General features: G+C 41.4%; 1 protein-coding gene across 1 annotated transcript in view; it reads right to left on the bottom strand.

The window, feature by feature from the left end:
* Nucleotides 1-1,155: 1,155 nt before the first annotated feature.
* Nucleotides 1,156-15,754, bottom strand: part of pkia (cAMP-dependent protein kinase inhibitor alpha) — an 82,926-nt gene continuing 68,327 nt past the window's right edge. The window contains exons 2-3 of the mRNA XM_067980621.1: nt 4,739-4,916; nt 1,156-3,693 (exon numbers count right to left, since the gene is read on the bottom strand). Of these exons, the coding sequence (XP_067836722.1) occupies nt 3,611-3,693; nt 4,739-4,889 (234 nt within the window). The 5' untranslated portion in view covers nt 4,890-4,916 and the 3' untranslated portion in view covers nt 1,156-3,610. The remainder of the gene's footprint in view (nt 3,694-4,738; nt 4,917-15,754) is intronic.

Below are 15,754 nucleotides of genomic sequence, written 5' to 3'. Positions count from 1 at the left end.
GAAATTGGAAGTATTTGCTGTTATACTTCCTCTGCCTACTGCTGATAACAGGGCTCAGAGACAGTGTTAATAATAGAGGGTCGCTTGAAGTGGTGTGCAATGATCTGACGAAAAGAATTCAGGTCACAAAATGTCGACAAGTTTCTTCATGTGTGTAGTTTGGCTGTCACTGTGTATTTCACCCATGTCATTTTAGCTGTTATTTTGAATGCAATTTGGCTGCAACTGCCACAGATCAGGAACTGTAGAAAATTACCTCCCACAGTAGAGCAGAGTTGTGTATTTGCTTTTTGAGAGAAAGATCCTTTTTTTAAAAAATTGCCCACATCCCTGGCTAAGAGCTTGTGTCAGTGTTGCTCTGAAACTGTTTGAGACGGTATGCGAGTGTATCTGAGGGTCGCTTTCCCTCCTTGTGGAGAAGCTTATCATCTCCAATTTGTGACTTCCCACGGCAGCACAGCCAAGATAGGTAACTCACTGTGTGAAGAATCAGGACACAAACTACATCCTATTGCTCTGCGTGTTCCAGTGTGCTACACCACTGTAGTTCTTCCCCCAGTAGACCAGAGCTGCGACATCCCCTTTATATTACTGAAATGACCCTGCTGAAGTTGTCAACACTTTTATATAAATAAGGCATCGCCTGTGTCAAAAGAGGCATATAGAATCACTTTAGGTGATGTTTTCCAGGATTCCTCCAGAGGCAGCAATGCAATCGGCATCAGGTGTTGGCACTGGCTGCCCTTTTTCTGCCTCTCTGCCTATTGAGTGCTCAGCCTGTCCATACAGGTCAGTGGCACAGTTTTCATATTGCTGGTCTGTACTGGCCTTCCCTAACAAACGTGAAATGTCCACAGCGAGAAAATGAAAGGCACAATTGTGATTTTTAAACAATTGTGCTGGTGCTGTGGAATCTACCACAATGTAAAATGAATTGCACTGTACAGGAAGCCCTAGCATGTTGTAGAGATAAATTGTATTTTTTTTATTCTTAGTATTTTCATCACTTGTCCAAACAACTTTTGCTGAAAAATAAATAGGTCTGTGACATCAGATTAGGAATAATCTCAGATATATCAGAGGGATTTAAGTCTGCTGTTGTGCACATATATTGCGCAGAGGCCAAGATTTAGGTCAGCCACAAGAAGGTGCAAATTCTTTCACATTTACAAGCACAAGGTGCAAATTTATTTCTTGAAAATACATACAGAATACCAAACACATACTCACCACAGCAGATCACTGCTATTTGAAATCACAATTTCTAGTCATCACTACCTTCTCCACTGCTCCTTTTTCTCATCTCATGTGAATTGAATTGATCAAATTATGCAAGATACACAGAGGGTAATTTTGACTTTGGGGGATAGTGTAAAACAGGTGATATCGATTCAGCGGCCCACTGACTTTAATGGAAATGAATATTGGGAGGGGTGTATAATGGGCAGCTGATCCAAAGTCAAAATTACCCCCACTGACTAATCCTGATCCTGTTAAAAAGGGACTTGAATAAAAATGTACAACTATGTGAGAGACTTCCAAAAATATTTTCCATGTTGTCTAGGGCACAATTACTTAAGGGTTTTTTAAAAAATTGTTTAAAACAAAAAGATGAAAATTTAAAAATATGAACAGACACTAAAAATACATACAAAAGTAAGCAGGATATTGGACATTCAACTTGTTCAAAATTGAACAGAGCAATAATACTGACACATTTAGGTATTACATGAGAAAAATCATAATGCACTTCACGATAAAGATTACATTTCGGGACTTCAACTGGTTCTCAACTAATCCAGGAGTGCATTTTTCCTGCAAGTTGTATCCTTTCATTCATTACAAATTAACCACAAGCATGTATTAAGAAAGGATCAGCATAAAACTTCCTCCTAATAGTTTAACAATAGTTATTTAGATGACAGTGCATAGCTTGATTTATTCCACGGATATTAGCATATTTGACTACTGGATTTTGAAAATGATTGAAAATTAGAAATGTCATTAGAACAATTAATACTGTGCATCATACTCATTTCACAATAAACTGTCAGTGCAAGATTAAATGACACACTTAATTTGGAAACAGTAAATGTGGTTAATCTTTACCAATACTGTAGTAAAACTATGTTTCAGAATCTCGAATGGTTGACTGATATAAAAGAAATACAAGAAGTGTATCAAAGGTTTACAAAGTTCTAAAAGTACATAATGTTTGCTTATATCATGGAAAAAGGTCATCATCATTTAAGTCTGGAAAAATGATGTACTTTTTCATTGTAACTTTGCTGGAAGAGCAACATATTTACTTAACCCTTCACTGACTATTGGGTGATTGAAAAGCTCACAATTTTGCAGCAAGATTATGAATAGAAATAAGGAATTTGGTTAAAATGCTCTGTTCAATAGATTTATTCACTCATTGACAGGGTGTGACTAGGATGACAATTTATATTGATAGGACAAAGGTGAAAATAGCACAATTCAAATGTCAGATTATATTGTTGTGAGGCATTCCGTTCAAAGCACATAGATTTATGCCAATAAAAAGGGTTAATCCTGTGAAATTAAAGTAATTGTAAATACACATGCAATGTTTCGGATTACAAGATCATCACATTTTTAATATATGAACCAGTTATGACTAAAAATCATGGACAATGGTCAGCTCCTTCAATACAACTTCCGTCTCTCCACAATCTCTGCTGCTGATAAAGAAGAATGAATATTTTACAGATTAATAAAGTAAACAATTATACTTGAGTTGAGTAAACCGCACCAGGTTATCTGTGCCTCTGGGAATGCTGAGCTTTTAACAGTGACAGCTACACTGAAACCAAATTAGAAATACAATAAACTACAGGGATGTGAGTGCCTAGAGGCTGGCTCTTCATGAAACTCAATGCAAATACTTGGTGAATTTGATGTTTCAGTAATCAAATGAAAATCCTTTACAACACCAACTATTTTAAAGCAAATCCTTACATACAACTACTGCAAGCACCAAGCAGGTCAGTTATGTTACAAAAGTTCTACCCTTTCCACTACATTTGACCAAAGACACTCTCTAGTTGACACGCATTCAGGTAAACAGTGTTGAGTGCATACAGGCATCAGTAGAGCACTGTTTCTGGTCACTTCCAAAAATCAAATGAAAACCATTTCAGGATTCCTGACTATAAGGCTTTGGTCAGGGCACCTATAGTCCTCTATGGATCACTGAATCTTTTTTCTTAAATGTGATAGGATCCTCTGTCTTGGATATTGACACATATTGACACACTGTAAAGATTGACAACTAGAGCAGATACTTGATCTGTTCTATCATCCTCCTAAAGCTAATTGTGGATGTAACTGACCCATAAATCACATTTTCTTTAATAGTTCAGTTCAGCAACTCTTCAACCATTGAGAAAGAGGGAGGTAGAGTCTATTTTGTGTGTTGTGATATATTCAGTCCACAACATAAAGAGTCCATTTACTGAGTACCAATCTTCTAAGGTACTCATTTTTCAATTTCTTAACTTTCCTCTGTGTATGATCTCTGATGACTCTGGGAAACACAAGAACTGTTGATCAGTAACAGCAAGTTCAAGAGGTTCCTGACAGATTAACTTTCTCTCTTTTCTTCTGGCTCCTGAGATCCAGAAGGTTGGTTTGTGGAAGTCTGTGTTTCCTTTTCAGCATCCCCTTCTAATAAAAAGGAAAGACAATTTGTATGACAACAATATTTAAGAAAAAAATAAGGAGTTGGGTAACAAAGTGCATCAGCACAATTTCTTCTCATACTTGAATTCAAATTCAACCGAGAACAATGGTCTGAAAGTCTCCTCTCTATTGGCTCTAAGGGGCCTATACCAAATGAATTTGGGTAGTCTTGAGTCAGTTCCTTTACACACTCGTTCACATTATAAAATGGACCAAGATTCTGCAGTTTCACTCAAAGATGGCTGGTGGGGGAAATGAGAAAACTAACACTGGAGCAGTGGTGAGTGTTCTCCTGAGTTTGGAGGTTGAGGTGAGAGCTTTCTCTAAATCTGACTGAGCTATACTTCACACAGGGAGTGCTTCATTCTAATTGTAAGTGCTAAAAGGAACAAGTGTTCCATTCTCCAGCACTGATCACCTTAACCTTGATAAGCACCAAAAAAATAAATTGGATTGCTGGAAGTTCCAAATATATTTTTCCTTTAATTGTTTATGGAGTTACCAAAAATCTTTAACTTCAAAATACTCTAAATCCTAATATATACAATCTGTTGGTGGTGATTATAATGTTATAATTCTGTGGTGTAATCTACTATGTTCTTTGAAGAGTTCTGAAATTTATAACAAAACTAGCCCATATCCTACGAAGGCTAAGGATACAGGCCTAATACATTAAACCCCACGACATCATAGCTATACCTGGTTAAAAAAATGACATCATATAAAACTCCACCAATCTCCCTAGAATATACCCACTTCCATGTATTGTCAATGATACTGAATGTTAGTCAGTAAATAATGGGCAGTAACCCAAATGTGGGATTAATAAACAGGGCTAGAACGTCATCTGAATTCCTCAACTAATTTACTGCTATGTTAACCACTGACTGCAATCTAGCACCTTCGATCATATAAATGATGTATAACAGAAGAGATTGTCCTTCTCTCATGACTGGATTACAATGGCCTCAAGCCTGATATTCTAAGACCATAACCAGTTAAAAGAACTGATAGTATGAATGACCCTCACCTTTTTTGTCAATGCTTAGCTCTGCTAATTTAAGGTTTAAGTCGCTTGTGTTTACACCTGATGGAGAACCCAGGATGTCATGTAGTGCATTTCTCCGGCCTGTCCGTCCTGAAGCAATGAAGTCTGCATACGAGGTTTCAACATCAGTCATTGCTGACAGGTTTCCACATAGCAATATCTGCAGTCAAGTGGAAAAACAAATAAGCCATCAGAGATTATACATAGAAAGAAGCAGCATTAGGCCAACATTCCTGAAAAAGATCTGCAAAATTATAAATCACATGTTCATGGGAGCCATGATTATAAACTTAGTGATCCAGAGACTTGTTCCAATGTTGTTTATATATAGCATATCATATTGGTAGTGGTGCATTACAAGGGGCATCTCCTGAGTGTGAAAACCCATAATCTCAAATAAATTAAATTTTTTTGCCCTGAAAAGATTAACAGACATATTAAAAGCACTGAACCAGCCCAATATTTTATACAGTAAATTTTATTTTAAAAGGAAAATAACTAATTTTAAAAATGAAAAAAAGTACACATTCAGAAAGTCATTACTATCTTCCAACTCCAAAGCATAAGGATTTGCTCTGCTACTGGTTAATTGTTCTCGAGACATCTTTAGAACTTTGTGGTGGATACTTTTTCCTGTGTAACACTCATTTTATTTTCATCACTGTGTAATGTTACAAGGAAAACAATACTGATGGTGGCAGAATAAAGCAATTATTTCTTATTTCTTTCTCCTTTCTTTAATTATAAGACTTCCCATCAACTGGAAACAATTAACCCCAACTTGCAGAAGGAAGCATGCTAAATCACTAAAACTGTGCCCCGGCTGTCTAGCCCACAAAGCACTGACAACTGAGTTTTTATTCACACTTAAATGTCTTCTTTCACTGGTTTCTCCTGCGATACACTAAATGATCCAATAAACAAAAAAAAAAGCAAATTTTGAGCTCTATCAGCTCATCTGAACACCAAGGTCTGCCAGCATTAGCAGATTTTATATATGTATAAATTAGTAGGAAAATTCATTTAAACTTTTTTAGGGTAATCTTCCAATTTTGTGCTTCTGACAGGATGTCTCACCTGCCAAGAATGCCTACAGAAACCTGGATACACACTGAGCAAAATTTTCTAGCCATTATTTTAAATGTTTGGAAAATCACGCACGGTGTGCACCCAGACATGTGTTCATGATGGGTGAGGTTCACTCAGAGCCGGATTAAGAATTCCAAGGGCCATGGGCACCAAGAACATTCAGGACTCCTCTGCATCCTCACACAACCTCCCCTATCACCTGATCCATGAAAATCTACCCCAACGGAGAAGGCTGGGCTGCTGCTCTCTTGCGCTGGGATTTGCAGTTGTTGACGGGCGGCATCTTGTTCCAGTGGGATTGGAGACGGAGGGGCTGAGCTCCTCGGGATGTAACAGAGAGCCTGCCTATTGGACATGGCTTGTTGCCCCTGGCAGGGGTCCCATATTTAAATCTAGCCCCTGGGCATAGGCTCTGTAGACTCATGCGTTAAGGTGACCCTGGCAGCCTGCTGAGAGCTCAGTCAGAAAGTTACCCCTTATATGCACCCAAGTTACCCACAAAGGCAAAAGACTGGCTACTCATGCTTTAAAGCAATTGGACACTATACTTTCTTTTGGCAATTGGAAGAATGCACCCAAGCATGAACTTTCAAGGACTAACAAAAAATGTGATTATTAATATTGTCTGATTAAAAAAAACTGGTTATAAACATTCAAACGGAGTATGCACAGTAGGCCTGTTTTGAGAGTGAGTTCTCAAGACTCCCACTCACAACATAGGACTATTGTATAAGGCATGCATGTGGGAGGGAGCCTCAAGAATGCATCTTTTAAATGAAGATTAGTACCTCCTACGAACATTAGAGACAGAATCAAATTGTGATAGAAAAGTGAAAACAAGTGACGTATCAGAAGAATCCTTTTTAGAAAAAAATCCAAATAGTCAGAAGTAACACATTTATCTTGTCATATAAAAGAAAGACAATTTGATGCTTTTTTTTTGAGTTTATATACTAACTTACACTGTTGATACTGCTCTCACAGTATCAGTCTCCTGCTGTTCAGATTGGCAGCTCTCAGAAAGAATCACGTGGCCTGTGGCTTTGTGGTGTATATTTACCAGCTATTCAGTGTGGCGTTGTGCTAAGCTGGATGAGATAGAGGTACAGAAAAACAAAATACTGTACTCTCTCTACTCCTGTCGGAATGTCATGACCAATTCTGCAATATCACAACCAAGTTTGGTCATATCCTCACCCGGTAACCACAAACGCTCACTTTCCAACAGAGGTTTCCAAATAGCAATCAGAAGCACGAACCTTGGCTAATTTTTTCCTTTTCTGAATCTGGGGACACTAGCCTGGATTTTCTGCTGGGGTCTACCCTTACATCATTTTTTCCAGTGAAAAACCCTGATTCTTCTAATATAAAAGGATCAATTTCCCAAATGGCCTCTTCATTGGCCTGTCCTCCTTCACAACTTCCAAATAATCCATAACCGCAGTGGGAGCTGAAGACAATGGCCCAGATTTTGGTACAGCGGGGCATCTCGTAGCGTGCGCCGTTAGTTAGCTTTTTTCCTCCACTCTTCAGCTCAAAACTCTTTTGCTCTGTAAGTTGCTGAAAGTGCGAGCTGATAAGAGGCAACGGGGCATTTGGGACCTTAGTGAACAACGGGACCAACAGTCTATCTCCTTAACCAATGAGATTTAAGGATTGAGAAACAGAGCAGCAACGGAGAAGGAGGGTGAATTAGAGTCAAATCAGGTAGAGAGAGAGAAATAAAGAGAGGAAAAGAAAGATTGGATTAAGAGAGAGAGAGAAAGAGGCAGAAAGGAAAAAAGATTTTAAAAATTTAAAATTTCTAATTAGAATTTACAACTTGCAGGAATGAGACTCAACACTTCAAATAGTTCCCTTTCTGGGCCGGAGAGGATGATGGGCATTGCATTAACAATTATCACATTGTTAGGTACCAGCTCTAACTTTCTGCAGCGAGTTTAATTCGAGGTTAATGTGCAAATCCAGCAAGTTCTTAAAAAAAAACGGGGCGGTTGAGGGCAAGCTGCCATTTGGGCGAGGCAAACGGCGGAGCAGCGTAAATCGACCAAGTTATAGCGACTCACACACAATAACTCTTCTTCACCTGAACTTGCTGACGATTTGTGCATTAATAATGGTGTGCATCGTGAACTCGCCATCATCTTTCCAGCAAGATTTGGGCCTATAGCTTCAGTCTTCCCAATAGTCAACTGGAGGAAGTTAAGGCTCAATCAAGACTGGATGTCAATCAGTCTGATAGAACAGCGGCAATGGAGGGATTGAAGGATGTGATGGACATAGAGCTGGATGACATCAGCATAGAAGTGTCTGAAAGATGTTACCAAGGAACAGCATATAGATGAGGAAAAGGATAGGGTCAAGGATTGATCCTAGGGGGATCCCAGATGTGACAGTGCAAAGATGGAAAGAGAAGCCAGATAGATAAGAACATAGACAAGCAAGGTCAGTTCCACCAAGATGGACAATGGAGGAGACGTATTGGAAGAGGATGGTATAGTCAACCTCGTCAAAGGCTGCAGGGGAGTCGAGGAAGATCAGGAGAATAATGCACCATGGTCACAGTCACGGAGAACGTCATTTATGATTTGTATGGGCCATTTCAGTGCTGCAGCAGGGATGGAAACTGAATTGGAGTGATTCAAACAAGGAGTTGAGGGAGAAATAGGCAAGGAGATAAGAGATGACAGCTCATTCAAGAACCCTGGGTAGAAAATGAAGGTTGGAAATGGGTTGATAATTAGCAACAGCCGAGAGGTTAAGGGTGGCTATTTTGAGGAGAGCAGTAATGGCGACGGATTTGAAAGGAGAACAATGGCAGATGAAAGGGAACCATTCACAATGCCAGAGAACATGTGGACCAGGAAGGGGAGATGCGTGAAATGGAGTTTAGTGGGAATGGGGTCAAGGGAGCATGAGTTAAGTCTCATGGAAAAAATGATCTTGGAGGGAAGGGGCTGGGAGAGAGAGAGAGATGTGGGTTCAGGGTTAGGATAGGTGGAGGATCGTAGGGGAATTAGCTAAGGGAAAGGTAAGGAGGCAGCAAGTGGAATGGTTAGTCTTGATCTTGGTGAAATCTTCGTACTTGGGCATTAGAAGTGAGGGGGAAGAAGCCAAGAGAAAGGGGTTTAAGGAGGCAGTCAGTATCAGGGAAAAGGAGCCTGCGGTTATCTTTGCCCTTCAGAATAATTCTAGAATAGTGGCTGGTTTTGGCAGGGGAGGGAGGGGCCTGGTAGTGTTTGACGTGGTCAAGAGATAGCTGGTGGTGAATGGCTAAGCCAATTGTGCATAAGGTTTACTTAAGTTTATGCCCCTGTGATGTGAGGGAGTTGAGATGGGGGCCATACAAAGAGGGACAGAAGACAGTTAAGAGTTTTCCTGGGACAGTGGCTGTGAACGTGGAGGTGAGGTAATAGCTGAGCAAATTGATAGTAGCTGAGGTGGACAGAGGGGCAAAGGTTAGGCAGACAGGAGTTAGAAATGTGAATGAAGGAGTTGAGGAATTTTTTTCCACCATCAGATGCTGAACGAGGTGGGGTTGAAGGAGGAAAGAGGGATACAAGGAAATGGTTCTAGATGGCCTTGTTGGTGACCAAGACCACAGGAATAGAAAGACTGTGGGAAATAGTGAGATTGAGGGAATGGGTATGAATATGAATATGGGTAGGAGCATTTATGTGGAAAGAAGGGTTTAGAGAAGGCAGGAGGGCTGTGAATTCAGAGACGAGAGGACTAGGAAAACCAAGATGAAGATAGAGCTCTTGAAAAATAAGTGCAAGTTGAACAATTTTAAACACAGAGAACTTCAATGGCATACTGGGTAACGGCACACCTGGTGAAGCAAAGGCAGCACAGCCCAGGTAGATCCCAGGTTGAATTCCTTGTCTGTGATGAGTTAGTTGATCTTGGACAGGACAGCTGGGCAATGTATTGGCTTCAGTGATAATGGACTATGGAGGGTTGGAAGAAAATCAGTCAAGGCTTCTGCTGCCAATCGCTATCTTGTGACTTCATTGGAAAGTACACATGAAGGACTGAACTGGGCTATGTTGTGGTGCCACGATTGTTGAATAGCCTGCTGACATTCACTGTCTACCCTCACATACTCTTCACACATGAAGAGTATCTACTTGAGTGCTGTACTGAAGATCAGCTATTACTATTTCTATTGATTACAACACAAGCTCTTAGTTATATGTAGAATATATGGAAACAATTTTTCATGCCAACATCTATTAAGTACATTTCTTTACAGCGCAGTTTCTTTCTGGCATTTGAACAGAGAGACTGTATGGATGAAACTTGCAGCAAACAATATTAGGTAATTACAAAAAATGCAACTCTTCTGTGGGGAGGACTGGCTGAAAATAGCAAAGTGCTATAGCAGCTTTTTACCAGTAGAGGGAGATCTTCATTGGTTATTGAGGAGCTCCAGTGTCAATAACGCAGCGGGGGTGAAATTCACTTTGGTGGTAACGCAAAATGGGCAATAGTGAATCGGCCGCCTGTTTTACTCCCGTCCAATTCCCTTAAGTCAACATAAAAGAAAATCGGGCGGGGTGTAAAACAGGCTGCCGATTTGCCAGCGCCCATTTTGCGTTACTACCAAAGTCGGTTTTCACCCCCAGTATTCCTTTGTATAGATTAAAAGTTTTGACACTGTAAAGACCTGGATTAGTACTTCCAACAAACATATTTTACATACGGTCAATAACTACGTGAAAGCTTCAAAATAATAGAATTCAAAGTCAAAGAAGGGATGAAAAAGTACTTATCCTCACCTCATGCATGTGTATAGCTGGGTACCCATAACCTTGAGTTCACTATTGCACCCCATTTTTATTAAATCTTCCAATAATTATTTTCTCTGATACAAATTTTAAATCCTAAGAGTTTATCCATTTCATTGGAGACACTGCATGCGCCAGTCCACCCGGGGGGTGGGGGGGGGTGGGGGGGGGGGGGGAGGAGGATTTTAACCCTACACACCCAGTGGAAAACGGGCGGATGGGCAGTTAAAATGCCCTGGGTGACTTATCCACCGATTTCCCACCTGGATCCCGACGATCCTGATTTTAACCTGTTCTTCTGAACAGGCAGCAAAGGCACCCACCTGAAGCCGGCAGGTGGCAGTGTGCCGATCGATGACGTGATTGGGTCCTGACTGCGACTTTAACTCAGGACTGAGCGGGAAGCCACAGTGGCTTTCCTGCCAGGCTGAAGCAAGTCAGAAGAGGATCGGGATGTGAGGAGGCCTTGAAAAAGTAAGTACTTACCTTTGTGCGGCCAGGAGGAACAGGAGCTTCGGGCGGGAGGTAGGTCTACGGTGACCTCATGTTGCTGCCACACAGGTAAGAACCAAACTGACTCCTGCGGTTTCTCACTGGGAGTTAAAATCGACCCCCATAATCTGCAGTCATTGTGGAGGATCATGGCTGCAAACCCGCATCCTCCGAGCTGAGTCACCATATCAATTGTTAGGACTTCCTTTATTGCACCACCTACGCTTTTAAAGGTGTGAGGTAAGGTAAGAAGCATTACAACATTGTTGGAAAAAGCATTTCCAGAAATTTCCAAATGTCAGGCTTTCATTTAGGAGCCATATATTACTATCATACTTCAGGATACAAAAAGTACTTCCAGTTAAATCAAAAGATGAAAAAAAATGTTTTTTCTCTTGGCTGCATATAGATCCAGTCCGAGTAGTGCGTCAGCTTTACAATCTGATTCTGCCAATATTCTCCTTGGACAATGAGAACTGCTGTACGATAAGAATGGTGCAGTACTTGTGACTGACTAATGTCTTGTCACGGGGATCTGTGGTGCACACATTGATTCTTGCCTGGTTACTGTACGGTGCAAGGATTCAAATTCTCATGTGCCTCTCTACCTCCTTGAAATTTAACTCCATACTTGCATACACTTCCTTGTTAGGGAAGGTGGAATAGTTCAGCATGCAGATTTCTTCAGAGAACAATAATTCAGACATGTGGGAATGATGCAGGAAATGGCCTTCCCTGACAACGTTCCCCTCCTTTCCTTTCCAAAAGCGTCCCAGTGAGATGGACAAACTGTCCAGCGAAAAGCCTGACGGTAAACCATAGTCAAGGCTGGAATCAGGATGGGATCTGCTGCTCAACACTGCAACTGCCAGGGAGCTGACAACAACTGTATTAATTACCTCAGGAGGTATTGCTCCACTGCTAATGTTCTACTATTCTTCATTCTGTTGCTTCAAATATTTTATTTGGAAAATCGTACGTTCAATAGATTACGGGGGTGAATTTTCACAGGGGCTCTCCTGATTGTCCGCTGTAACTTTGGTGGAAGAATGTGGTAAGTCTGGGGGAAAAAAAGAGATAGTTTTTTTGAGGTTTTCCAAGGCTATTCTGCTGAAGTTACGGTGGACGATCAGGAGAACCCTTGTGGAAATTCACCCAAGAAGTATTCGGCTGGGGAGGTGATCTTGGGTTAGAAGGGGAAAATTGGTCAGGGCTCCCTGCTCTTGATAGTTATCCAGTGCCTCTCAGTTTGGGTAGAATGCCAAGAGTCACTGTTAATTGACCACTTCGGTACAATGGATGACTGGTGTTCATTGAACTAGATCCCAGCAAGCGTCAACACCTTCAGGAGAGGAGAGGGCAGAAAGCTGGCGGAAAAAGGAGAGAAAGCAGACAGAAAAAAAGTGATGGACAAAGAGAAAATAAAGTGGTACCTAAATAACATCAGCCTCAGAATTCTCAGAGGAGTGTGTGTGTGCATGGGGTAATTTCTATAATTACTGTAACTCAGTTTCTCAATTGCACACTAAAGCCAGATCAGATATTGGGCAAGTTTGTTATTAGTGCTTTGTCATTGTTGCTAGGCAACACCATAGCAACTTACAGTTGCATCTGCACAAGCACAAAGATGGAGTGTTACTTTATATTGACTGGAACAGCAGTAGACGCCATACTGAGACAAAGGGGCAGAAATTGGTATGCCTTATGGCTGTTTGTCAGATGTAAAATGGTGCAAAGCATACCAATTTAGAAGTGGGACGGCCTGCATTCAATCTGTGCCCAATCTGCGCAGGCATTGGTCCCAGTGCTAAATTCGTGGGTCCCTTTTTTTTAAAAAGGCATCCCAGGCCTAAAAATAAATTTTTGAAATTTGTTGCCAATGAGCGGAACAGGCTCAGGATCTTTCATGGTCGGTAACGACAGGTAGATGGAAATTTTTTTTAAAAATTGTTCCTGTGGAGCAGGAGTGGTCCCCGACTCTATAGGAGTTGTGATCATCCTCTGTCCCAGGACTTACCTGAGGGCTGCTGCCGGCGAGGCAGGTGGCCTGACGTTGATGTCTTAGAAACATAGAAAATAGGAGCAGGGGTAGGCCATTCGGCCCTTCGAACCTGCTCCACCATTCAATATGATCATGGCTGATCCTCTATCTCAATACCATATTCCCGCTCTCTCCCCATACCCCTTGATGCCTTTTGTATCTAGAAATCTATCTCGCTCCTTCTTAAATATATTCAGTGACTTGGCCTCCACAGCCTTCTGTGGTAGAGAATTCCACAGGTTCACCACCCTCTGAGTGAAGAAATTTCTCCTCATCTCAGTCATAAATATCCTACCCTGTATCCTGAGACTGTGATCCCTCGTTCTGGAACCCCCCCAACATCCTCCCTGCCTCCAATCTGTCTAGCCCTGTCAGAATTTTATATGTTTCAATCAGATCCCCTCTCATTCTTCTAAACTCAAGTGAATACAGGCCGAATCGACCCAATCTCTCCTCATACCACAGTCCTGCCATCCCAGGAATCAGTCTGGTGAACCTTCGCTGCACTCCCTCTATGGCAAGTATATCCCTTCTTAGGTATGGCGACCAAAACTGCACACAATATTCCAGGAGTGGTCTCACCAAGGCCCTGCATAACTGCAGTAAGACATCCTTGCTCCTGTACTCAAATCCTCTTGCAATCAAGGCCAACATACCATTTGCCTTCCTAACTGCTTGCTGCATCTGCATGTTTGCTTTCAGTGGCTGGTGTATAAGGACACCCAGGTCCCTTTGAACATCAACATTCCTCAATCTATCACCATTTAAATAATACTCTGCCTTTCTGTTTTTCCTTCCGAAGTGGATAACTTCACATTTACCCACATTATACTGCATCTGCCATGTATTTGCCCATTCACTCAACTTGTCTAAATTGCCTTGAAGCCTCTTTGCATCCTCCTCACAACTCACGATCCCACCTAGTTTTGTGTCGTCAGCAAACATGGAAATATTACATTTGGTTCCCTCATCCAAATCGAAGATATATATTGTGAATAGCTGGGGCCCAAGCACTGATCCCTGCGGTACCCCACTCGTCACTGCCTGCCACCTGGAAAAAGACCCATTTATTCCTACTCTCTTTCCTGTCTGTTAACCAATTTTCAATCCATGCCAGTATATTCCCCCCAATCCCATGTGCTTTAATTTTGCACACTAACCTCTTATGTGGGACTTTATCAAAGGCCTTCTGAAAATCCAAATACACCATATCCACTGGTTCTCCCTTATCTAGTCTACCAGTTACATCCTCAAAAAACTCCAGTAGGTTTGTCAAACATGATTTCCCTTTCATAAATCCATGTTGACTTTGTCTAATCCCATTGATATATTTTTTAAGTGTCCTGTGATCATATCCTTTATAATAGAGTCTAGCATTTTCCCTACTACTGATGTTAGACTAACCGGTCTGGAGTTCCCTGTTTTCTCTCTCCCTCCTTTTTTAAAAAATAGTGGGGTTACATTTGCCACCCTCCAATCTGCAGGAACTGTTCCATAATCTATAGAATTTTGGAAGATGACAACTAATGCATCCACTATTTCCATGGCTACCTCTTTTAGTACTCTGGGATGCAGATCATCAGGTCCTGGGGATTTATTGGCTTTCAGTCCCATTAATTTCTCCAGCATGTTTTTTTTCCAATACTAATTTCCTTTAATTCCTCCTTCTCACTAGTCCCTTGGTTCCCTAGCATTTCTGGAAAGTTATTTGTGTCCTCTTCCATGAAGACAGAACCAAAGTATTTGTTTAATTGCTCTGCAATTCACTTGGGCGAGCTGCCTGTGGAGGTACCTGCATGGTCAGCTCGCACCAAGTATACTGATGAGGTCCGAGGAACAATTTCCATTGATCTTCGTGCTTCTTGGTTCAGATGCAGGCTGGTCACACAGCGTTGAGTCTGGGTTTGAAAACGGGCTCAGACCAAAATCTAGCCGATATACGTTACTCTGGAGGAGGTCTGGTAGTACAATCCAAGTCAACTAGAATCTACACTATGGGGATGAATTTCCAGGGGGTTCTCCCACTCGTCTGCTGTAACTTTGGCAAAGAGCCATTGGAACCCCGGAAAAATGGCATCAACTGTGCTCACAGCACTTTCTGGGGATTTTGTGGCTTTTCTATCAAAGTTACAGTGGACAAGCAGGAGAACCCCCCGGAAATTCACCCTGCCATGGTTCCCCAATTTCACTTGATTAACAGGACTCAAAAAATGGGACCACAAATCTAACACTGGCAAATTCTACCAGTAATGCAACTCTAGATACCTGTACTAAATATAGGAACAAAATAAATACTGCCCTGGAATATTCATAACAAAGATGATTTACAACAGACCAACTGTTGAGGCAACAGCTGCAAGAGGCTGTATGATGAAAGAAGGAAAGAAAAAAGAGCAATTAAAATTTTGAAAACCGATGACTCCCAATGACTTCCTGGGTAAATGTACCACCCGCACTTGAACTTCCTCCGAGGCTTTTCTGGTGTCTGGAGGGCACAGCATGTAAATGTCATGAAAATGAATGTCAGAGAGCTCCGCACTTAAACTTCCTCTAATAGCACCAGGTACAGTTCAGGGACAAAGTGCT

The sequence above is a fragment of the Heptranchias perlo genome, chromosome 3 (genome assembly GCF_035084215.1).
Source record: "Heptranchias perlo isolate sHepPer1 chromosome 3, sHepPer1.hap1, whole genome shotgun sequence".
NCBI lineage: Eukaryota > Metazoa > Chordata > Chondrichthyes > Hexanchiformes > Hexanchidae > Heptranchias > Heptranchias perlo.
Note: the sequence above shows the minus strand (reverse complement) of the source record. Positions and strands in the feature narration are given on the sequence as shown.